Source organism: Pteropus vampyrus, unplaced genomic scaffold (assembly GCF_000151845.1).
Source record: "Pteropus vampyrus isolate Shadow unplaced genomic scaffold, Pvam_2.0 Scaffold14, whole genome shotgun sequence".
Taxonomy (NCBI): Eukaryota; Metazoa; Chordata; class Mammalia; order Chiroptera; family Pteropodidae; genus Pteropus; species Pteropus vampyrus.
The window spans coordinates 61,227-86,270 of record NW_011888795.1 but is presented as its reverse complement, the minus strand read 5'-3'; the positions used below and the strand labels follow the sequence as shown (position 1 = coordinate 86,270).

The 25,044-nt window shown below is 31.2% G+C and overlaps 1 protein-coding gene across 3 annotated transcripts in view; it reads left to right on the top strand.

The window, feature by feature from the left end:
* DLG1 (discs large MAGUK scaffold protein 1) overlaps window positions 1-25,044 on the top strand; it is a 146,325-nt gene that overhangs the window by 117,824 nt on the left and 3,457 nt on the right. For 2 of the 3 annotated variants that reach the window (XM_011381178.2, XM_023525622.1), the window contains 6 exons: window positions 544-643; window positions 6,531-6,572; window positions 9,095-9,145; window positions 9,986-10,087; window positions 10,335-10,507; window positions 20,165-20,274. In XM_011381178.2, coding sequence (XP_011379480.1) covers window positions 544-643; window positions 6,531-6,572; window positions 9,095-9,145; window positions 9,986-10,087; window positions 10,335-10,507; window positions 20,165-20,274 — 578 coding nt within the window. Of the gene's footprint in view, window positions 1-543; window positions 644-1,330; window positions 1,365-6,530; window positions 6,573-9,094; window positions 9,146-9,985; window positions 10,088-10,334; window positions 10,508-20,164; window positions 20,275-25,044 lie in introns of all 3 variants that reach the window. The other variant, XM_011381188.2, reaches the window with a different exon arrangement.

Sequence of the window (25,044 nt, the reverse complement as noted above, 5' to 3'; positions counted from 1 at the left end):
AACTGGTAACTTTCACAGTTGTTTTGGCTTTCTTTTTTAGTAGTAGTTTTTGTTAGTTTGCTGGAGCCATACCAAAAAAAAATAAAGGGGTGGGGAATGGGCTCAAGCAAAAGGAAAATTTATTACCTAATTCAAACAAATATTTGAACAGCTAAAGTAAACATTTGAAACAGCTTTTGCTATAGAGCAACACCTAGCTTCTGGAAATCTAGAAAAATATCGATTGAATGGATGTTAACTTGGTTTATACTATAGTAGTAGCTAATCAGATTTACTCTTCCATTTTATATCAAGTAGCACTTATTCTTTATTTTTAGGTATTACTGAATTAACACTCTTTAAATTTTCAGTATTTTCCACTGTAAAACAATTAGAGAAGTTAATACAAAATTAGAAATTCAATTTATATATGATTAAGTAAAATTTATATACAAACTGCACACTGTGGTCACAAGAGTCAGCTTCCACAGAGCTACTAGGCTGGGCCTTTGTACACACAGACAGTAGACATCCCTTTGTTTTGCCCCTCCTTCTCTTCTTCAGCAGTCATTCAATGACAAGCGTAAAAAGAACCTCTTTTCCCGAAAATTCCCCTTCTACAAGAACAAGGACCAGAGTGAGCAGGAAACAAGTGATGCTGACCGTAAGTATGTGGATCCAGTGGTCAACTGTGAAAATAAATGTAGAGGGACCTACTGCCCTGCAGTTGGTTGTTACCATGGAGACAGTTTCAAGAGCTGCAACAGGTTACTAATTGTCTTAACCAGGGGCAACTTAATAGGCATAAATTAATTTGTATACCAATCTTAACTTTTTCTGGTACCTTAAGAATTCTTAATTTAAAGTAAACAGTATTTTTAAACTATGTGTTTAAAATAGAATTATTTGATGTAAGCGTTCTTATAATACTTAATATTCTCTCAAAGAATATTTTAGAGGAAAAATATGGATACTTGGGAAGCTACTTAGTGATTTCTAGGTATAGTATTGGCAGTCTTTGATAAATAGAACACCTGGAATCATTCCATTTTATACTTTTTTTTTCCTATCTGTACACAGTCTGAATTTTACTTTTATAATATAAGTAGTCTCAAATTTTGCTGCTCTACCTTAATCAGCCTCTAAGATAGAACTTTCATCCTTTTAGATTACATTTAGCTGCTAGCTTATTTCAAACTTTCAGAAATCTACAAAAATGCTCTGAAAGCTATGTGTACCTGTAATGGTCTTGGAACTGTCTCTTACTGTAGCACCAATTTTATGCATTACTGACAACTATTTTCTTTGATTATCTTTTTATTGCTTGCTCTCTGGGAACTACTCTCTACAGGAGATCCCTGACGACATGGGATCAAAAGGCCTGAGTAAGTGATCAAAATACTCCCAAGTTATTTTTTAACCTCCATCTACAGACCTACTTTTTCAGATACATTTTGAGAATCATGGTAGTGCCCTTCTGGCATGAGGAGGTGTATGATTTAGATTGCTTTTAGACTTTTCATGTTAATAATATGCTTGGGATTTTTATTTCTGTAATACACACCTTTTGTTTTTCTAATGCTTCATTTTTCACATCATTTGAAAAACTCTTCTGCTCATACTTACATTTTCCTTTTTGTAATTTTTATAGCAATTACTTTCATCAGGGAATTTTTAAATATGAAGACTTTTTAAAAGTTTTTTAAAATAGTATTACCTGCCCTGATTGTTAGAATGTACAAAATAATCCCTCTTTTTTTGTTAAAACAAGATCACTTTGATTCTGTGTTAGAAAAGCATTGCTATAATGTGAAACTATAAAACACAATAGATCTTAAATATTAGAGATTTGTTGAACTCAAGTTTAAGTAGCAGTCTGTGTAGGGGAAAAAATTTATATCTATTCTTTAAGGAGGTTGCAATTTGTGAAAAGACTTATAAGAAATATTATCCCTGTTTTTTCATTTAATCAAGATGTCGTCTCTGTTTTTGGTTTTTGTTGTGTTGTTTAATTTTCTAGCTAATACTTAATCTTCATATAAAGCTTGATACAGAGTCTGATTTAAAGGATGGTGGAATGAATGAATGAAACAAGTCATTTAAGCAAACAAAATTTTTAATTTGAGTATTTTCAAATTGATTAATTGTGAAATTTTACCAAATATTACTAAATTATTTCGGGTGACAGTGACTTATAAAAGTAATTTTTTGAGCTAAAGTTTTTTTCTAGGTAATTCTTTTCCTTTGGATTATTAAGCATTTTTGAAAACATTTCTTTATAATTCATTGATCATTAAGGATAGAACCAATATCTTAACTTTCTGAAGTCTGCATTAATAAACATTAAATTTCATAGTTTTTCCTGATTTGTCTTAACTCTATGTTAGAATTTTAATCTAAGCTATAGGTACTTGACTTTTATTTCAACCTCAACGATTAAAGCTTATATTAAATTAAAGAGGTATGTTTTATATATATATTTATTTTTATTAGACACACTTTATTATTTTTGCATGTGCCTTTCTGGGATTTGGCAAGAGTCAGTTTTTACTACCACTGGTAGTACCCTTTTTTAATCTCTTACCTTTAGGAAAAATCAGTGAAAATCTTCAAAACTGGAAAATATTTCCACAGATTCATAATGCTGTAGAATTTACTTTGAGGATAACATTTTAGAGGTGATTTGGATCAGCAAATATACCCACAGATTTTTATTATCTGTTCAGTCATCAGAGATCTATGGAAAACTCATTGAAAAAGAAACTAAATGAGCAACTTAGTTCCCATTTTGTTATGATGGATGATAATATTTTCATCTGTCATTTTAATTAAGGAATGGGACTTGGTAAGAGAAACAAATGAAAAGTGGTAGGCTGATTACCAGACAATGTCATTTAGAAAAGGATTTAATTTTCTGAACTGTGACTTAAGATCCTTTGAATGATAGGTTTCTGTGCTTCACCTCCCAGGAACTTAAAGAATTTATTCAACTGGTAACTTGATCAGATCAAGAAGATTTTATTTGGAAAATATTGAGGGAGGGAGACAGAAAAATATCAGTAAAATTCTAAAACTGGATATGATGGAGGTTATTTCATAAAACAGATGACTAGCAGTTGACAAGGTACCTGTGCCGCTTTTGTGCTTTAAGAAGGTAATTTTGAACAAGTTCATGAGGGAAAAAATGGATAAGATTCCTTTAATGGAGACTAAAATATAGTTCAGAAGGGGCCATAAGATTCTCAGAAGTGAAATTATGAATACAGTTTCAGATAGGGTTTGTACCTATCTTTTGTATGCAACTCAATTTTTATAGCTTTTTATTTTATAGAATACTTTAAAACTTCCAGTTAGGCACACAAGTTTCCTGTAACCTCTTTCCTTTCTTCTCATTTAAAGATTTATTTAAGCAGATTTGTTCAGAGCTCTGAGATACCAAAACTAGACCTATTTTCATTTGTGTTAAGAATAAGCATAAGAGTAGTAGTATTGCTTGAAAATGATGATGTGTAGTATTTAGAGATCACAAAAAGACATGATACATTTTCAGAAAGAAAGATTTGATTAGAAAGGTGAGATGTGGTTAGAGAGATTTGGAATGATTGTGATCATCAAACATCATAAAATAAAAACTAATATATTTATACCATATATGTCAAAGGGTTAATATCCTCACACTATAAATTTCTGACAGATCAATAAGAAACAGACAAACTCTCCATTAGAAAACTAGAGCACTATGAGTAGTGCTCAAAAGATAATCAAATGAAATAAGCATATGCAAATGTTTAATGTCCCTAGTAATCAATAAACAAAATGTTTTACCCATCTCCTTGGTAGACTTTCCTTATAAAGGATAACCCAGTGACTACTTTTAACATAGTACATTGGTACAGCCTTTCTGGAAAAGCATGTCTTTTGACCTTCTAATAATCCCTCTTCAGGGAATTTATCCTAAGGATATAATCAGAGATGAAGATAAAAAGTTTATGTATCAGGATGTTTATTTTAATATTATTTAGAAATTACAGCTCCCCCCCGCCAAAAAATTGAAATCATCCTAAAGTGTCTTACATTTCAGAAGTGGTTAAGGAAGTATGATTTATCCATACTTTGTAATATTATAATCATTGAAAACCATTAAAACATAATTTGGGAAAATGCTCACAGGTGAAAAAAGTAAAATATGAAACTATATTGTCTCAGATTTGTAAATCAACATATACGTAGGGCTATTTAGAATATCATTGCTTTGAATATTCTCGTACATATCTTTTGGTGAGCATACATATGTCTTTCTGTTCGGGAAATACCTAGGAAAGGAATCTGGGTCATAGATACATATATATGTCCAGCTTTTAGGTACTGCCAAGTAGTTTTCCAAAGTGATTGTACCAATTTACCTACCTCCAGTCACCCCCAATAGTATGAGTTCCAGTTGCTACATTTCCTTTTCTACACATGGCAAATCTTTTTTTTTTTTTTCATTTTAGCCATTCTAGGAGATTGTAAAGATATATGTTATGCCTTTAATTTTCATTTAAATAAGTAAAACTTGATAAGTAAAAACTTGAACACATCTATATGTGTTATTGGATATTTGAATATCTTTTATGAAGTATCTTGAAAAAGATTAGTTTTAATTATCAGGGAAAAGGCATTTTACCTTTCTAATAATCTCCCAAGCGATAATGATGATGATGCTTTTCAAAGGGCCATACTTTGAATAGCAAGATTTTATTGTAGAGGAGTTATGTAAAAGAATACTTGAAAGAACTCGAAGAATTTTATTGTGTAAGAGCTATTGGTAATCTTAGAATACTCAGGGTGAGTAGGAGAAATCCCCGGAAAACGTAGAAAAGAGATTGTAGTATCTTTAACTTTTTATTATATAACATGTCAGACATATTCAATGGTAGAAGAGTAGTAAAATAAGCCCCACCAGGTATTCTTTTACCCGGCTTCTATTATTGTCATCTCATGGTTAATATTATTTCTTCTGTACTCCCACTTAACTCTCCCCCTCCTTTCACTCCATTGCAGTAACAGGTTTCTTTATTTCACATGTTAAAGATTGCCGAATGTAGTATCGATCCTAATATAAATTTAAGAACTTGGGGTGGGGCACATTCCTACTTCTGGGAACGAATTTCAAGGAAAATAGGACAAAGGATCAAAAACTATATAATAGAGGCATTCATAATAATTTGTTGATGTTTGTGGAAAACAATTTAAAGCAAGCTAAAATGTCTAAATAAGGTAAATCTTGACTTAGTCCAATAGAATATTATGTAAGAATTTAGAATGATTGTTTTAAAGTTCTTGTGGTAACATGGAAAGAAATTTTTAAATATAAACTTAAAAACCACCATTTTACATGTGCTTGTCATATATTATAATTTTTAATGTTTCTGCTTTATTTAAAATATACATAATCATGATTTAAAAAATTGTATCTTCTCTTTGCAGGTTAGAATACATACTTTTTACTATGATAACAATTCAAGAACTGTTATCTTTATTTGAAATCTTAAATTCTACCATTCTCTGAAGTTTTCAGTAGTGCAACTTGATTTTAGGAGATTCTGTGGGTGGTATGATACAGCAGATAATTTCTCCTCAGATTTTTTCTTTATCCTTTAAAAATATTTTTTTTCATTTGCCTGACATAAGAAATTTAGATTTTCCTCTCTGGGGAGATTTTGGTTTTTTTTAGTTTTTATAAAGTTATTTTTTTTTAATTTAAGGGAGACATTTATTGACAAAACACCTGAGACTACATTTACATGAGAAAAGTCCTTGGTGTTTACTGAACAATCAAGTTATGAAATGCAGTCACTTTTAAGGAGGGGACAGGCAATTTGCAACTGCATATATTTGCTTTATCTTTTTTATTTTATAAAACAGCCATTGTTGATTTTATCAAAGCAGTTTGTCAGAAATATTAATCTATTTTAAAAGACCATCCCACCTTTTAGAATTCCCTTCCATTTGACTTTTATTGAGTTATCTCAATCTGTGACATCCAAAATACTTTATCTGTGTGATCTTAGAAACATAGATTTTTGTTTCTTTTTAGGAACAAGAAGCTGCACTAAAAGCAAGATCATTTATTTTTTAAGACATCCCGTCATTAAAATGGGCATCTGTTTGCTCAGATATAACTTGTCTCCTTTGTCAGTCATTGTTTCATAAACTAAATTAAATGATACCAACTACATTTTCTCTTTTCGATTTTTATGTCTACGGTTGGAATAATTTAGGATTGCTTTGCCCTCTTTGTTATATTCTACTTGCTATTTGTAATAAAGATTTTGTTATGAACTGTGTTGTACAAAAATGAGGATTTGTCCTTAATTATGGGTATTTTTCTTGCTAATTCACATAAACTTTTCAAAGGAAATCAAAAATGCTTTTTAAAATTTCTTTGGGTATGTGTGGTTTATATCTCCACATTTTGTAATGTCACCTTATGTTTATTTTGATAATTTGCTTTTTTAAACTCATGACACTGTGTTTTCTTTATTTTTTCCATTGTCCTGCAATTTCAGAGCATGTAACTTCTAATGCCAGCGATAGTGAAAGTAGTTACCGTAAGTGTTTTAAGTTATTTGTTCTTTTGTAATCTCAAGTGATATATATACTTTGGGGTTTTTTTCCCTTAGTGATATGTTCTGAAACCTGAAAATTGGATACTTAATCTTTTAAAATCAGAGAGAGCCAAGTAAAATTCTGAACTTGAAAAGTAAAATCATACTATATGTACAGAAGTTAATTTCTAAATTTTAATAAAATACTAAAATCCTTTTTACAGACAATGCTATTTGTGAACATAGTACATATCTGTACATTTACTTCTTAAAAGAAGTAAATATCTAGTTAAATGAGGGGTAAACTTGCATTTGCCATTTTCCTTAATAATTCTGGTTTTAACATGAGCATTAAAGTATTTTTAGTAATGCTAAATTATAATCGACTTTATTTCCTTTTTTATTCTGTGTCACCAATACTGTTCTGGGTCAAATTATTGTTTATCACCAGGCTTTGGTGAATATAAGAAATGATGAAGGAAAAATTTTCAACACTTGCTCAAACCAGAATATTGATTTCTTTTTTGGTGTCTTGTATTACATTCTTGGTATTACAGTTTACTCTTGAATAATACAGGTTTGAACTGTGCAGGTTCACTTATACGCAGGTTTTTTTAATAAGTACTATAAATGTATTTTCATTTCCTTATGATTTTCTTAACATTTTCTTTTCTCTAGCTTTACTGTAAGAATACAGTATGTAATAGATATAATATACAAAATATGTGTTAATCGACTGTTTTATGTTATCGGTAAGGCTTTTGATCAACAGTAGGCTATTAAATTTTGAGAGAGTCAAAAGTTATATACAGATTTTCGACTGCACAGGGGCTCAGCACTCCTAATGTCCGAGTTGTTCAAGGGTCAGCTGTATATTATTAAGTGAACTATACAAGCATGTAAATTTTTAAACAGATCTGGGCATGGGAGGAGGGAGAGTACATGAATTTTATCAGTTCTAGCACCTTAAAAATTAAAATTGCTTTTCTGACTTTTTTTTTTTTACTGCTGTCTAATATGAAAGTAATCTTGATTACAGATGAGTATGGCTGCTCAAAAGGTCCATCCTGTTAATATCAGTCTCTTCTATTTCTCATGTTGACAATATATACTTTTAACCCTCATTCATTTGATTGGTTACTTTTTTCTCCATAGTAGTTACTTAATAATTTTTTTTTGATATGAGAATGTGATTTTTTATATTTTGGCATTTTATTAACTTAGAACTTACCATAGTGTAGTTGAGTAGCTTTCTAGGCTAAAAAGAGGTAATGAAAGTATATACTGTCTGTCTCATCATTTGCATGAATTATTAGGTGTGGAATATCTAAGTTGCATGTTTTTGCTAATATGTAAATCATGTTTTATACACAGTACTTTAAAAAGCAGCTTATAAATATACATTTTATATATTATGATTAAAAACCTAGAAACAATGAAATACATTTTTAAAGTAGGAAAAATATTTATGCCAATATATAAATTTAAAAGATTTATAGCTGCATACATATAATATAAACCAATGACAAATTTAATAAAAAGGTTGTTATAGAATCTTGCTAAGCAAGGAAAAAATCTTCAAATGTATTATCCAATATTGATTGTTTTCATTGAACCACTTGAATTAACAGTTCTTCCTATTTGTTTTCTGTGAGCGTGTGTGTGTATGTTAAGAACTTCTAAAATTAACTCTTTTTAGTTCTTTTCATTGAGTCAAGATACGATTTGCAAACTTTTTTATTTCGGATAGGTTAAGCTTTAAACCTTTAGTCTTAGAGGATTTAATTTAACTTCTAAAGTACTTTTAAGATCAAAGCAAAATGAATTTTATCTTTTGTCTACGTGATTCATTTTGTTGGAAAGGCAGAATTTAGTTTTATGTGATTCATTTTGTTGGAAGGGAAAGATTTAGTTTTATCTAAAGCTTTTTTTTACTTACTTTAAATGTTTTTTTATTAAATAAATGAATTATTAGAATAAGTTAATCTTTTCATCAGTGAAATAGTGACAGTTTTACCTTTGCATTAAAATTTTTTATTGTAAAATAGTTGTAATTATAAAAATATATATGTATTCTGTTAAATATTATACCTGGTGGAACCAAAAAAGTAGCATAGTCTCACTAGCAGTAAATTACCTAATACGCCCATATGTAAAACTGCTCGTTAAGTATTAATCTTTAAAAGATTCTAAATAAAAAATTAATGGCACATACTTGACATCACAAATGAAGATTTTAAAAAGATCTAATGGTAATCTATAAAACAGCATAATAGAAAGGTAGTTATTAAATAAATAGCACATTTATATTTTGTTTTTACATTTTTCCAACTTGTCTTATGACTTTGTAATTTGCCATCTTTTTTTACTAAGTCTTGCCAGAAATAATTTATAAAGTATATTTTTTTTACATCTTTGCTATTTTCTCAGGAAAGTTCTAATAATTTATATTTTGCATATGAAGAATTGAATTAGCATTTGTTACCTTTATAGGTTTTCTTATCTATATTTTAACTTTCTGATAGGTGGTCAAGAAGAATATGTCTTGTCTTATGAACCAGTGAATCAGCAAGAAGGTATGTGAAGCCTGTTGATGTTTTACAATCTTCTAGAAAAATACACTTCTTAATTTGGGAATGAAGTCTAACTCATACTTCAGAAAAAAATGTTGTAATCGTACTATTTTTTTTTTTTTTTTACTATATGTATCAATGTAGACATTTACTATATGTATTTTATTAAACATAGTTTAGCCCACAGTATAGTAGAGTCTAGTCATTTTGCATTGGCACTTTATTTTGGAGGCCACTTCTTTCCATTGTTCATGATAGTATCTCTGTACTTCCAATGACTCTTCTTCAGAATCTTAGAAGCATCTTCAGTCTTTCTGTTTTTTATCTACCTTGTCCAATCAGTTTCTAGGCCCTATTTATTCTCCTATCATATCTTTCTTATTTATCACCTCTTTTTCATACCTTCTACCACAGTGTTAATTATAACTCTCACTACCAGTTTCCTTTCTTTCTAGATCTCTACTGTGATTATATCACTTCTTAATACCTAGGGGATTTTTTTCCCTTTTGATCTGCATCCTTACAATTTGTACCTCAAAAATGATCAGTAAAACACAGTACTGTGTTTTCTTATTTGTAATGAGATGATGTTAGCATGTACAGAAACTTATCTGCTAAAATGCTGAATTTAACTTGGTTGAATTTATCAAGTCTGTAACTCCCAACAGGAGACTGATTTTGGTTTAAGATCTTAGTGAAGGTTTATAAACTAGCAAGTTAGGCATCATTGGTAGAGAAAGAAACAAATTCTTCATAACAGTTAAAGATATTTTGTTCTCCAGTGAAATAAATACATTGTTTGTTTAGTGTTTATTCCTTTTAACATGCAGTTTATCTTTATAGTTAATTATACTCGACCAGTGATTATATTGGGACCCATGAAAGATAGGATAAATGATGACTTGATCTCGGAATTTCCTGACAAATTTGGATCGTGTGTTCCTCGTGAGTAACCCACATAAAAATTCTTAATTATTGCTCTTAACATTTTGTCATTGTGTATGGTAAAACATATTTTAGTGTTTATACTTAGCTATTTTATCAGTTATTTCTCCACTACATATTATTGTCCCTTTTCAATTTTAAATTAATCTCTGTTGTGTTGAACTTTATATAACAATTATTTAAGTAGAAAATGGATTTGTTGTATTTTTTAAAACTAAACACTTCCTCAAGTTCTTTTCTGTTAAAGATACAACTAGACCAAAAAGAGATTATGAAGTAGATGGAAGAGATTATCATTTTGTGACTTCAAGAGAGCAGATGGAAAAAGATATTCAAGAACATAAATTCATTGAAGCTGGCCAATATAACAACCATCTGTATGGAACAAGTGTTCAGTCTGTGAGAGAAGTAGCAGAAAAGGTAAGCATTATAGTGAACTCAGAATATAGTTTCTAATTAGAAATGCCTTTGACAGTATGAAAGAATGATGAGATAGAAACTTTTAATTAATATTTTTGAAAAAATATAGATGTTGGAGCATTGATTAATTAATGTTATAAATTCAACTAAATATTCCATTTCAGGTGGCTTAGGAAAATATATACAAGATAAAGAAGGTTGACAAAATCAGAATAGAAATGGTAACATGAATCTCTCTACAAAGGGAAGTTATTTTAAGGTCCTATGCATTTGCTAAAGGTAGACCTTGTGTTTTCAACATGTAGCATAATTAAAGAGCTAGGATAAGCAATGTCTATCAATAAAATGAACCACATCTTCAAGATAAGTGTAATTGCTACTGGTACTGAGACTAAACAGAAATTTCTCCTGAATAGTCATTTAGTAAAAGATAGTATAAAAAATACACAACACTATAACATAAACAGATTATCTGCAAGTATCCTTCAGAGCACTTTTATGGTGAAGCCAAAACAGTATGTCCCAGACATGCTGCTATGCTTAAATCACTCCTTGGGCCTAACGAGTAAATCTCAGCAAGTTGTTTTGTACCTTCAAAGCTATTAGTTTATGACTCAGTCATAAAATACCCTACAAAACATAAAGCAGTAGTTCAGCACCTCGGTTTTCTATCCATAAATGCTACTTTTTCAATAAGAGGGTTGGTTAATTCTGATTAGTTTTAGAAATTGAAGAAAGATAGATGTCAGTGATGGCAAGAGTTTGAGAAAATAGAAATCTTATATATTTTTAGTGGGAGTATAAATTAATAGAACTTCTGAGAACAGTTTGGCAATACCTAGTAAATGTACATATCCTATGACCTCAGAAATTCTATTTCTTTGTATCTAAGTAGAGATTAACACATGAGGATCCTGTATATAAGGATGTCTATAGTAGCACTTTATAATAGTGAAAAATTGGAGTCAACAAAAGGGAATGAATAATAAACTGTTATTTATTCATGCAGTGGGATTCAGCAGTTAGAATGAATAAACTAATATATCTACTAGTTAGGTATATCTCCATTAATATCAAAATTATATTGAGTGAAATTATAAAGGGTATATACAGTAGGATATTATTTACATAAACTTTAAATAACATAAAACAGCCTATATAGTTTATGGGTACATATTTAGTAAACATAAAAACATGCATAGGAATGATACAGCTACTTCAAGAGTGTATATAGCCAATATCCAGTGGTTTTCCTTCGGAGGAGAGGGAAGGATATTGTAGCTTTAGCTTTATTTATAATGTATTTATTTTAAATTTATTAAAAATTAAAAAATCACACCCTCAGCCTAACTAAAAGACAGATAATATCCAAACTTCAAATTACTGGTAAATAGAGAAATAAACAACAAATCACAGCAAGCTACTTCTTGTGCAGACCTTGTGGGGAAGACAATATCAGGAAGTTCCACAGAGTGGAACTATTATAAATAATACTCTGATCTCAATGCAGTAGAGCTATAAATTATCAGAAAGTCGAAAACAAAAAGGCCTTAACTAGAATTTTGAAACCACCTGTTAACTCTTACATGGAAGAGAAAAATACAAAGAAATTACAGAATTTCTTTAAAATAATAATGAAAATAGTGCATATGTAAATTCATGGGATACATGGTATACATAAAACAGTGATCAAAGGAAAATTTACAGTCTTAAAAATTTTTCCAAAACAAAATGAGAATAAAGTAAATCTCAAGTCACATAATATAAATAAAAGCAGAAATTATGTGGTAAGCAGAAAGAGGGAAATATTAAAGATCAGAGAGGAAACTAATGAAAAGGAAACAGAAAAATAATAGATAAAGTCAATGAAACCAAAAACTGGTTCTTTGAGAAGATCAAAGTCATGGGTAAACCTTTTTATCAGACTGATCATTCCAATATCAGGATTGAGAGCGGTAACAGAATCTATAAATATTAAAAGAAAAATCAGAGGATACTAGGAACAACTTTTTATCACTAACTAAACAATTTAGATGAAATTGATAAATTCCCAGGAAGAAATAAGCTACTTAAGCTCACTCGAATAGAAATAGATCATTTGAATAGCCCTATATCTATTAAAGAAATTAATTTGTGTTTAAAAACCTTCCCACAAAGAAAACTCCAGGCCCAGATAGCTTTACTAATAAATTCTACCAAACATTTAAGGAAGAAATACTACCATTTTCTACTACAAAATTAAAAAGGAGGGAATACTTTTTCCGACTCATCCTGAGTCCAGCATTACTTATATTACAAAACCTGACAACACATTACAAAAAACTACAAACTGATATCCCTCGTGAACATAGATGCAAGAAATTCCAAACAAAACTTAGCAACTTGAATCTAACAATGTATTTTTAAAAAATAATATCTCATGACCAAGTAGAGTTTATCCAATGAATGCAAGGTAAATTTAAATATTAGAAAATCAGTCAGTATAATTCACCACATTAAACTTTAAAAAAACATATAATCACTTCCATATTTCAGTAAAAGTACTTAACAAAATCAGAATCCATTCTTGATTAAAACTCTCCACAAACTAGGAATAGAAGAGAACTTCCTCAAACTGATAACATTCCAAAAACGTACAGCTATTATCATAATTAATGACTTAAAAAAAGGTAAGGTTTTCCCCCTGCGATCAAAAATATGTACAGGATATCCACTCTTACCACTTGTTTTCAGTCCTGGCCAGTGCAATAAGGCCAGAGAAAGAAATAAAAGTCATCTAGATTGTGAAGATAGAAGGAAAATTTTATCTTTATTTGCAGATGACATAGAATCTATGTAAAAAATCTGATAGAATCTACAAAAAACACAAAAGCTCCTAGAACTAATAAGTTTAGCAAGATTGAAGGACACAGTATATAGATCATTATACAAAAATCAGTTGTATTTCTATATACTAGACCAATCATAAATTGAAATTTTGAAAGCAATATTATTTACAGTGGCATCAAAAAATATTAAATACTTAGAGATAAATCTGACAAAAGATTTGCAGACCAATGCACTTAAGAATTACAAAGCATTGCTGAGAGAATTAAAGACCTAAATAAATAGAGCAATACACCATGTTCATAGATTGAGGACACAATATTATTTAGATGTCACTTCTCTCCAAATTGAACTTTAGATTCAGTACAACCCCAAAATCCCAACAGATCTTTTTGTAGAAATTGACATGCTAAAGTTCGTACAGAAATGCAAAAGATCTAGAATAGTAAAAACAACTTTGAAAAAGAACAAAGCTTGAAGGACTCAAACTGCTTAATTTTAAAGCTTATAAAAAATACGATAATCAAGACTATGTGGTATTGGCATGAAGACAGACAAATTGATCAGTAGAACATACTGAAGAATCCTTAAATAGACCCACAAAAGGACAACCATAAACAAAGGTGCAAAGGCAATTCAGTGGAGAAAGGGATACTCTTTCAACAAATAATGCTGGAACAATTGACTAGCTACACCTCATACTATATAAAAAAATGCAAAATAAGTCATAAATGACAAGCTAAAACTATAAATCTTCTAGAAGAAAACAGAAAATCTTTATGACTTTGGGTTTGGCAAGGATTTCTATGATAATATAGCAAAACATAATCCATAAAAGAAAAATAATGATAAATTGGACTTAATCAAAATTAAAACTTCCGCTTTTGACAAAACAGTTAAGAGAATAAGAAGACAAGCCATATACTAGGAGAAAATATTTTCAAATCATGTATCTCATAAAGGACTGTTTCCAGAATATGTAAAGAACTCTTACAACATAATAATAAAGACAAATAACCCAATTTAAAAGTGGGCAAAGGATTTGAAAAGACATTTCTCTTAAAAAGATATACAAATGGCCAATAGCACATGAAAAGATGCTCAACATAATAGACATTAGAGAGATGCAAATTGAAACCATAACGAGGTCCCACTACCCATTAGAATGGCTAACTTTTTAAACTGACCATTACCAAGTTTTGACAGATATGGAGCAATTGGAACTGTCATACTCTGCTAGGTGGGACTATAAAATGATAAAACCACTTTGAAAAACAATTTAAAAATACACCTAACATATGATCCACTTCTAGGTATTTACCCAGGAGAAAAGTATATATTCATACAAAGACTGTACATGAATGTTCATAGCGGTAGTGGACAAAAACTGGGAACAATCCAAATGCTCCTCAACTGTCAAATGGATAAACAAAGTGTGATATAGCCATGTTACGAAGTACTGCTCAGCAGTAAAAAGAAATAAACTATTAATATTTTCAACACGGATGAATCCCAAAATAGTTATATGCTGAGTGAAAGATATGAAGTACATACTGAATAATTCTACTATAAAATTCAAAGAATTTCACACTAACCTGTAGTAACAAAAAGCAGCAGATTAGTGATTGCTTAAGGAGAGGTGGGAGAGAGGTTACAAAGAGGCATCAGGAAACTTTTGGTGGTAATCTATATGTTGATTATCTTGAATGAGTTGATGATTTCAGGATGTTTACACATGTCAAAACTTATCAAACTGTATATAAGCATACCTCAGAGATATTGCAGGTTTCCTTCGAGACCACCTCCTTAAAGTAAATATCACAATAAAGCAAGTCACACAAATTGTTTGTTTTTCCAGTGCATATAAGAATTGTGTTTATGTTATACTGTAGTCTATTAAGTGTGCAATAGCATTGTGTCTAAAAACATAGAGTACATACATTAATTTAAAATTCTTTATTGCTGAAAAGTGTTAATCATCTGAGTCTACAGTAAGTTGTAATTTTTTTGCTGGTGGAAGATTTTACCTCAGTATTGATAAAAACATTTACATTATCTGCAAAGCACAGTAAAACATAGCACAATAAAACAAGATATGCTTGTACTTAAATACATGCAGTTTATTGTATATTAGTTATGTCTTAAGCTTTTAAAAAAACTGACAGTCCTGCTGGTGCTTTGGGGGAAAACAGAACTTATATCTTTAACTTTATATTCTTTCTGAACTACTAAAATTTTTTGTCACTCACATATATTTCTTTTGTAATAAAAAGTTAATAAAAATACTTTAAATTAACAAGGTAGAGAATATAAAAACAGAAGATCTTTAAAAAATTAATAGACAAACCACTAGCTAACCTGATTTTTTTTAAAGGAAAAATCAGAAGTAATAGAAATAGGAAATGACAAGGAGCATAACCACTGAAATATTAGGAAAAATCATAAAAGACTACTTTGCATATCTTTATATAAATAAAGCTTAAAACTTAGTTGAGATGGATAATATCCTAGAAGGATACAGTTTACCAAAATGACCTAGAAGAGATGGGAAGATTTCTTTAGAAGAAATAGAGTAAGTTATCAAGGAACTACCCCAAAAAAGCATCAGGTCTTGATGGCTTCACAGGGGAATTCTTCCAAATCTTCAAAGGTTAGTTGTCCTAAAGCTCCATAAACTCTTCAAGAGCATTCTTTTTACAAAGTAAGTATAATAATGATATCTAAATCTGTTGAAGACAGGAAAAATCAGACCAATATCACTTATAAATATTAATGGAAAAGTTAAATATTTTCATAAACAAAATCTAATTATAAAATTAATTATAATTTTAATTATAAAAATAATATACCATGACCAAATAGGATTAAAGGAATTTAAAGTCAGCTCAATGTTATGAAATCCATTAATGTAATTGACCACATTAAGAGATTTAAAGAGTAAAATCATATATCCGTAGATGCAAAAAAAGCTTTTGGTGGGACTTAATACTTTCCCTGTGGGGGTAGAAGGGGAGACTCAAAAATTTAGAGATTGGTGTTAATTTTTTTCAAAAAAAAAAGTAAAATGATATGGGTGGATGGGTAGATGGATATTCTTAGTTTTAACTCCTTAATAGGAGAAACATGAATCAGTTCCATTAAGATAAGGAACAAGGCAAGGATGTCCATTATCTCCAATACTATTTAACATTGTACTTGACATATTCTTTGTACTTAAGATATTAGTGCTTTAGATAAGAAAAACCAATTAGAAACACAAGAATTGGAAAAGAAGTAAAACTATTTTTAGATAATATAGTATGCCTAGGAAACCGTACAAAATCTAAGATTTATTTTCTAAAATAAATTATAAATTTATTATAAAATTAAAGGCTATTATAAAATGAAAGAGAAAATAAACTTAGGTAGCAATATATAAAATTAAAATGCAGAAGTTAATAGTATTCATCTACATAAACAAAATAACCAGTTAGAAGGTAACAATAGGGAAAAAACAAATGTATAATATAAGAAATAAAATATAAAATACTTAGTAAACTTAATAAGAGATATACAGACTTATATGAAGAAATCTGGAAAACACTCCTGAAAGACAGAATATTAGATTTGGACAACTGAATAGAAATTTCTTGACCTTGGCCAAGATAACTTAATACTGTAAAGCTGTCAGTTCTTTCTAAGCTAATTTGTATGTGAACACAATCCCAATAAAAATATCTACCAGCTTTTTTATAGGGCTTGACAAATCAAATTTAAGTTCATAGGAGAAGCCAAAACAATACAACAAGAAAAGCTAGAAGGGATTTTAGGCTTACCAGATATTAAAGCATACTATAGAGTCTTTTTAAGTAAAACAGTATGATACTGACACATGGATAGACGAGTAGAATAGAAAAGAAAATCCAGGAAAAACCCAAACACATATGAAAATATACTATATGATAAAGATGCGATCTTAAATCACTGGGACTTTTAATAAAGGGCTTTTTAATAGTACTGGAACAAGTGGAAAAAAAATAAACAAATTAGAACCATACCTCATACCATATACCAAAATTGTCTCTAACACAATTGATAGAAGACAATATGACCTGGGCATAGTGAAGGGTTTTTTTTAACTATGAATTAAAATTTAAATATAATGAAAGACTGATAAGGTTGACCACATATTTTTTTAAAGACTTTTACTTGGCCAAAAAACCTTTTCCAGAAGCTATTGGAAAACACTATTACCAAGGTCAAAACACAACTGACAGAGAAAGCCTTTGCAAGCAAAAGGCTGATATTCCCAATATATAAAAGAACTTTTAAAAATTGAAGGAATAGAAACCAAGAATCTAATAGAAAAAATAGACAAAAGATATGAATATGCAATTCACACAAAAATAAGATATAAAAATGATAAATCAGAAACTAATGAGATTGGTTACCTACAGAGGGAGGAGTGGAAAAGATGGGAAATTGGGAATAAGGTAGACAGGATGAAGGTGTGACATTTCTCCAAGTATACCTTTTTTATGTAATTTTGACTTTTAGAACTATGTTAACATTTTATATACTCAGAAAATATCAACAAGGAAAGATGAGGGAAAAACGTGATATACAAACAAAAACTAAATTAATCTAACTATATTTTAAATGACTACATTGAAGAGAGGAAGAAAGGGAAGGAGAATCTTAATCTCAATTATCCTGAACATAGGCTGAAGACAAAAAGATCTATAAATAAATATTAAACTCTAATTAATAAGTTTGTTTTTCAGAGTGGTATGGGTTATCAGTTCTGACACTACTTTAATGTATATACTATAGTTAAGCTAATTAACATATTGACAAATAATGAGAGCCAGACTTCTCACTGTCAGAAGAGTTTAGAAATATGGAAGGAGGAAAGGATAGAATGAACCCTGTAATAATTGGGTTGGAATTAGAAATTTGTAGAAATAGAGATGCATACCTATATGTTTCCTTGCTCTGTCCTCAAAAAGGCCTAAAAATGATTACACCTCAGTAATTCATTTAACTAGTGCCTAGATCTTGGCTTCTAAATGTCATTCTCCATTAAAAAGATGCAGAACTCCTTGAAGAAATGGCTGATTCCAGGGCTGGGACTGCAAAAGTATAAGATGAGGCTAGAACATTTTGCTGTGCCAGAAAATAAGGAAGTGCTTAAAGAATGTTGAGGCTATGTCAAAAAGGCACAGAAGCCAACTGTAGAGTCCCTCAGAGGCTACATCTGGCTAATTTGAATATTAAAATAAATGATGATGATATCCGATTATAACATAGAGAATAAAATAGGAATCTAAGAGTTCATAATGGTATAAATAAATATATAATTAAATAAATAAATGGATAGAAAGGAAAGCTTTGCCTTCCATTAGAATGTCTACTTACAAAGATAGAAGGAATGATGAATCATTGGTGTATGCTAAAATTAATGAGCAAATTAACATCATGAGAAACAGGATATTTCCATAGTCTCAACATATCCTTCCCCAAAATCAGTTACAAAGGGAAAAATAGTAGTCTTATAATGGAGAAATCTGGCCGACAAAAACTTAAGTGATCAAAATTAACATCCCTAATATTGGTACAAATAGATACCATATGCCCCCTGAAATGATGGACTGAAGACACAGTGTCGCTTCTGTGGTATTCCTGTGAAAAATGTGTAACCTGCCATCTGATGGGAAACATCAGGCAAACCCAAGTTGAGGTATATTCTATGAAAAAAAAATCTGTAATTCTTCAAAAGTAGCAAGATCACAAAAGAACAAAGACTAAAAAACTGCACCAGATTAACAGAGACTAAAGAGACATTACAACTAAATGCAATATGTGATCCTGGATTAGATTCTGGACTGAGAAAAAAATTTTTTTCTTTTACAGTAAAAGGCATTATTGAGCAACTGAAATTATACTGTGGTTACATAAGAGGTGTCATTGTTTTTAGGAACTAGGGGGTAAAGATGTATGTCTGCAATTTGTTCTCAAACTTTATGTACCTATAGAGAGGGATAAAATAAAGCAAACACGATAGAATGTTAATGTTTTAGTATACTTTTAAATTTCTGAGCAATTGGGTAAAATGTTAGTATATGATAAAAGTAGGTGGTGGGTACATGTGTATATTATTTTCTTTTCTATATGTTTGAAGTATTTAATATTAAATTTTTTATTTTAAATATCCTACTTAAGTGAAATTATTCACTGAAGTAGATTCAAGCCCTTAGATTACAAGATGCATTATGGAGGAGTACCTGATTTAAAATATGTTATTTTAAAAATGTGTTTCATAAATTATACATACTACTTTATTTAACATGGAAATGTTCATCTTCATTAAACACTTAAATTCACCTTTGTCAATGAATTTAAGCATGTCAGAAAAAATGTCTCAAATCCGGAACTGAGGTTCCCAAATGCCAGTTTGTGATAGAATTTTTGCTAGTCCCCAATAAAATGAGAACTAGGATAGAGAATGATAGTGAGGTTTTATAAATTTAAATTTATTCTGTTTAAAAAAAAGATTCTCTTTTATTCTAGGCTTTTTACCTTCTTGTTGATCATATATTCATTTATGAAATGATGATTCTGGTAGGGTGGTAGCTTAGGATGATTTTTTTTTAATGCCCTTTCTCAGAAACATAAAAGACAAGAAATCCATACTAGTTGCTTTTTGAAAGATTACTGATCTGTAAAAGCTAGGAGTAAGGGAACTGCATTTTCACTCCTTTTTAAATGTGATGTATCTGTAGGAACTGTACCTTTGATATAATTGAAAATACTTGGTTCACTTGTTTTTCTTCTTTATTCCCTCTATTTTAGGGCAAACACTGTATCCTTGATGTGTCTGGAAATGCCATAAAGAGATTACAGATTGCACAACTTTACCCAGTCTCCATTTTTATTAAACCTAAATCCATGGAAAATATCATGTAAGTATAAATGACTAAGGCATAGCCTCTTAAGTACAGATCCAGTCTCTAATCACTTATTGGACTAGGTAATTTACTTAACTTCCCTACATCTCAGTTCCTTTATTTGTAAAATGGAGAAATTAATAATATACCCACCTCTTAGAGTTGTTATGAGAGTTGGTCACTGTGATATTAATAATGAACATTATTATACTAAACTATAAGGCAACATGTACTAGAATTATATCTAGTCACATGTGGCTAGTACCTACTGAATTGGGCAGTACAACTCTGAGTAACCATTAAGAGAATAAAATAATGTGTAACTATTTACCTAACAGAGGGCAAAAAAATAGAATTTAAATAAAAACTAAAAAGGAAAGCACAAATAAAAACATAGAACAGATGGGGCAAAAAGCATACAGATAGTAGGATGGTATAAGTGAACCCAAATATTTCATTAGCTAAATGGTAGACTAAATTAAGATGTTCCTTTCCCCTAGGTGTAGAGAGGTCACCTCTCACATGAGGATCTTAGGACCTACTTCAGAGGGAGATCAGAGTTCTTCCTATACCTGCCAATTTTCAAATTTTTTCCACTTAAAATATTCAGTATGCTAAAGTGCTATATTTTGGGATTGTGTCTTATGAAACCCCTCAACTATATGTTGTTTTCATAAGACACACCTTAAATAGTAGGCTTTGGAAAAGCCGAAAGTAAAAACATAGAAAAAAGATAAACCATGCAAACATTAATCAAAAGTACGCTGGTTTACATTACTATCAAAGTAATGCTTTAAGGCAAGAAGAATAAAGATTAGACTTCATGAATATTTTTAAATTTTTGTATATCAAAAGACACTATCCACAGAGTAAAAAGGCAACCCATAGGATGGGTGAAAATATTTTCAAATTATATATATGATAAAGGATTAATATCCAGAATATGTAGAGAATTCCTAGAACTAAACAGGAAAACAACCCAATTCAAAAATGCACAAAGTACGTGAATAGACATTTCTCCAGAGAAAATATGCAAATGACCAATAGCAAATGAAAAGATACTTAACATCACTGTTCATTAGGGAAACACAAATCAAAACTACAATGAGATACCACATCACACCCATTAGGAAGGCTACTGTTAAAAAAAAAAAAACAAAAAAAAAACAGGAAACAAGTGCTGGCAAGAATGTGAAAAAAATTAGAACTCCTGTGCACTGTTTGTGTACCATAAAATGATACGGCCGCTGTGGATAAATAGTATGGTAGTTCTTCAAAAAATTAAAAATAGAATTACCATATGATCCAGCAATTCTACTTCTGAGTATATACCCACGAGAATTGAAAGAAGGTCTTAAAGAGATATTTGTACACCCATGTTCATGGTAGCTTTATTAACAATAGCTAAAACATGGAAGAAACCCAAGTTTTCAGCGACAAAAGAATGGATAAAGAAATGTAGTATATACATACAAAAGAAGGAAATTCTGCAATATGGTATTCAACGTGAATGAACCTTGCAGACATTATGCTAAGCGAAATAAGCCAGTCACAAAAAAAGACAAATACCGTATGATTACATCATACAGGTGGCTGTATGAGGTACTTAGAATAGTCAGAATCATAAAGACAAAGTATAATGGTGGTTGCCAGGGCCTGGGGGGAGGCAAGAATAGAGAATCATTTGTAATAGGTTTTGTGTTTTGGTTTTACAAGATGAAAAGGGCTATGGGTGGGGTAGGTAGGTGCGATAAAGGGGGTCAAATATGGGGGGAAGAGGAGGGTGAAGTGAGTGAAGGGGATCAAATATATGGTAGCTTAAGGAAACTGGACTTTGGGTGGTAAACACAATAGAATGTACAGATGTCAAATTATAATGTACACCTGCAAATTATATGATTGTATTAGTCAGTGTTACCCCAATAAACTTAATTTTTAAAAAGTTAAAAAAAAAAAAGGTTATAAGAATGGATGGTGGTGATGGTTGCACAACAGTGTGAAGGTACTAAAGCTACTGAACTGTACATGTAAAATGATTAAAATGGTAACTTATGTATATTTTATCACAATTTTTAAATTAATTTTCAAAAATCAGTGTAGTGTACCACATTAACAAATTTTAGGAATAAAAGCATATGATCATTTTAATAAATACAGAAAAAGTATTCAATAAAATTAACATACATTTTTGACAAAAACATTTTGAAAACTGAATAGAATGGAATTTTCTTAATTTGATGAAGGTCATCTACAAAATATAAAAGCAAGCATCATATTTAATGGTGAAATATTGAAAGTTTTCCCTCTTAAGTTAGGAACAAACTTACATGTACCCATCATCCAACTGCAACAATTATTATCAGTCTTGTTTCTTCTATCTCCCACCTCCTTAACCCTCCAGTCCCGATTATTTTGAAACAAATCACAGACATTACATGATTTCATCCATATATTTCAGTGTATATTTGAAAGATAAGAATTTCTTATTTAGAGAACTAGGCAAAATGGCATAGATGATAGAAGCTTCATTCATCCCCTCTTGCAACCACATCAAAATTGAGATGGAACATGGAGCAAACAGCAAGCAGAGTCGCCTGGGAGTCTAGATGAACAGAAGCCCTACAATTAGGGAAAGAAATAAGAAATCACCCTGCAACAGTTGGAGGTAGGAAGGGGCAAAGATGTGAGGCTGCCCAGTGGGACAGAGGCTTTGGCAGCTGCACTCAGCAACTGTAGATGCCTCTTAAAGGGGCCGTGTATGCAACCGGACTTTCTCAATGACAGTCGTTCTCACTCTGAGCACCAGCACCAGGTCGGCTGCTCAGGGGTCACCAGGGACTTGCAAGGGGACACTGAGTTGTCGGAGCGAGGGCTGGAGGCAAGGCTTTCTATCAAGCAGAAGTGCTGGCAGTATCAATTGTTCCTATGTTGAGCCCCCCGCCTTCCCAGCATGTGGATGCAGTGCTGCCATAGCTGAGACTTCATCTAACTGGATAAGAAGTCGATCCACCCCGAGGATTCCCTAAAACCCTGCCTCCCCCAACTTGTGGCCCCACCCAAGCAACATCCCAGTATATCCTCAGCGAGTCAGATGTGCCTTGCTGAGCAGCGCCTAGACTCACACTGCAGGCACCTGGCCTTGGTTTCTGGTGTGGCCTTTTGAGGCAACTGTATGCACCGCATCTGTGGATTGCTTGCTGAATCTTAACAGGTGGCCCAGAGGGGTAGAGGTTTGGGCTAAATTTGGCTTGCAGCTGAACCCCTCTCAGGATTGTGCCACAGGACACCTACTTCACAAAGCCACGCTAAGACCAGGAGACTTAGGAGCTTTGCTTAATACATAGAAACAGACACAGAAAGGCAGCCAAAATGGGAAGACAAAGAAGCAGAACCATATGAGAGAACAGAACAGAGATCCAGATATAATGGAGTCAAGCAATCTAACAGATGCAGAGTTCAAAACACTGGTTATAAAGATGCTCAATGAACTTTGAGGAAGTATGGATAAATTCAGTGAGAATTTCAATAAAGAGATTAAAAAAAAAAAAACAGTGGAAATTACAAAAGGGAACCAGTCTGAAACGAAGAACACATTATCTGAGATGAGAAGTATATTAAACGGAATAAACAAAGTGAATAAAGAAAAGGATCATATTCCCTATCTAGAGGATGGGAAAGCCAAGGACACACAATCAGAATGGCAAGAGATGAGATGCCAAGACTATAAAAATAATTTAAGGAACCTAAGAGACACTATTAAAGGTAAAAATATCTATGTCATAAGGGTAACTGAAGAAAGAGAAGAAGTTGACTATATATTTTTTAAAATGTTGATGTAAAACTTCCCTAATCTGGTGATGGAAGTAGACATAAAACCCCAGGAAGCTCAGAGAGTCACAAAGAAAATGAACCCAAAGAGGCCCACACCAAGACACATTATAATTAAAATACCAAAAGTTAAATACAAAGAATCTTAAAAGCAGCAAGAGAAAAGCAATTAGTTACCTACAAGGGAGTTTCCTTAAGACTGGCAGCTGATTTCTCAAAAGAAACTTTGCAGGACAGAAGGGCTTGGCACAAAATATTCAAAGTGTTGAAAACCCAGGATCTATAACCAAGAATACTTTATCCAGCACAGCTATCATTTAGAGTTGAAGGGCAAACAAAATAAGCTAAAGGAATTTACCAGCACCAAGCCAGTATTACAGGAAATTTCGGAGGGACTTTTTTTAAGAAGAAAAAATATGTATCAAAAACAAGAATAAAGAGTAGTAATAACTACATTCCTATCAACAAGTACCTCAAATGGAAAAGAATTAAGTGCTCCAACCAAAATATAGAGTGGCTGAATGGATAAGAAAACAAGACCCCTATATATGCTGCCTACAAGAGACTCGCTTCAGATTAAAAGACACACAGGCTAAAAGGAAGGGGATGGGAAAAGATATTGCCCTGATAGACATAGAGGGTATTGCACTGAATGAAATAAGTCAGGGACAAATACCGCATGTCACATACATGTAGAATCTAAAGAACAAAATAACACAACAAAAATGGAAATAAACTCATAGATACTGGGAATATTTTGAGGACTAGTAGTTTGGAGAGGGGTTGGGGGGCAGCAAAAAAGGGCAAAGGGATTAAGAAGTACAAATGGATAGTTACAAATTAGACATAGAGATATAAAATGTAACATAAGGGAAATAGTTAATATGTAAGGGGGAAGATGGGTACTAGATTTAGTGGGGTGATCATTTTGTGAGATATATAGATCTCTAATCACTG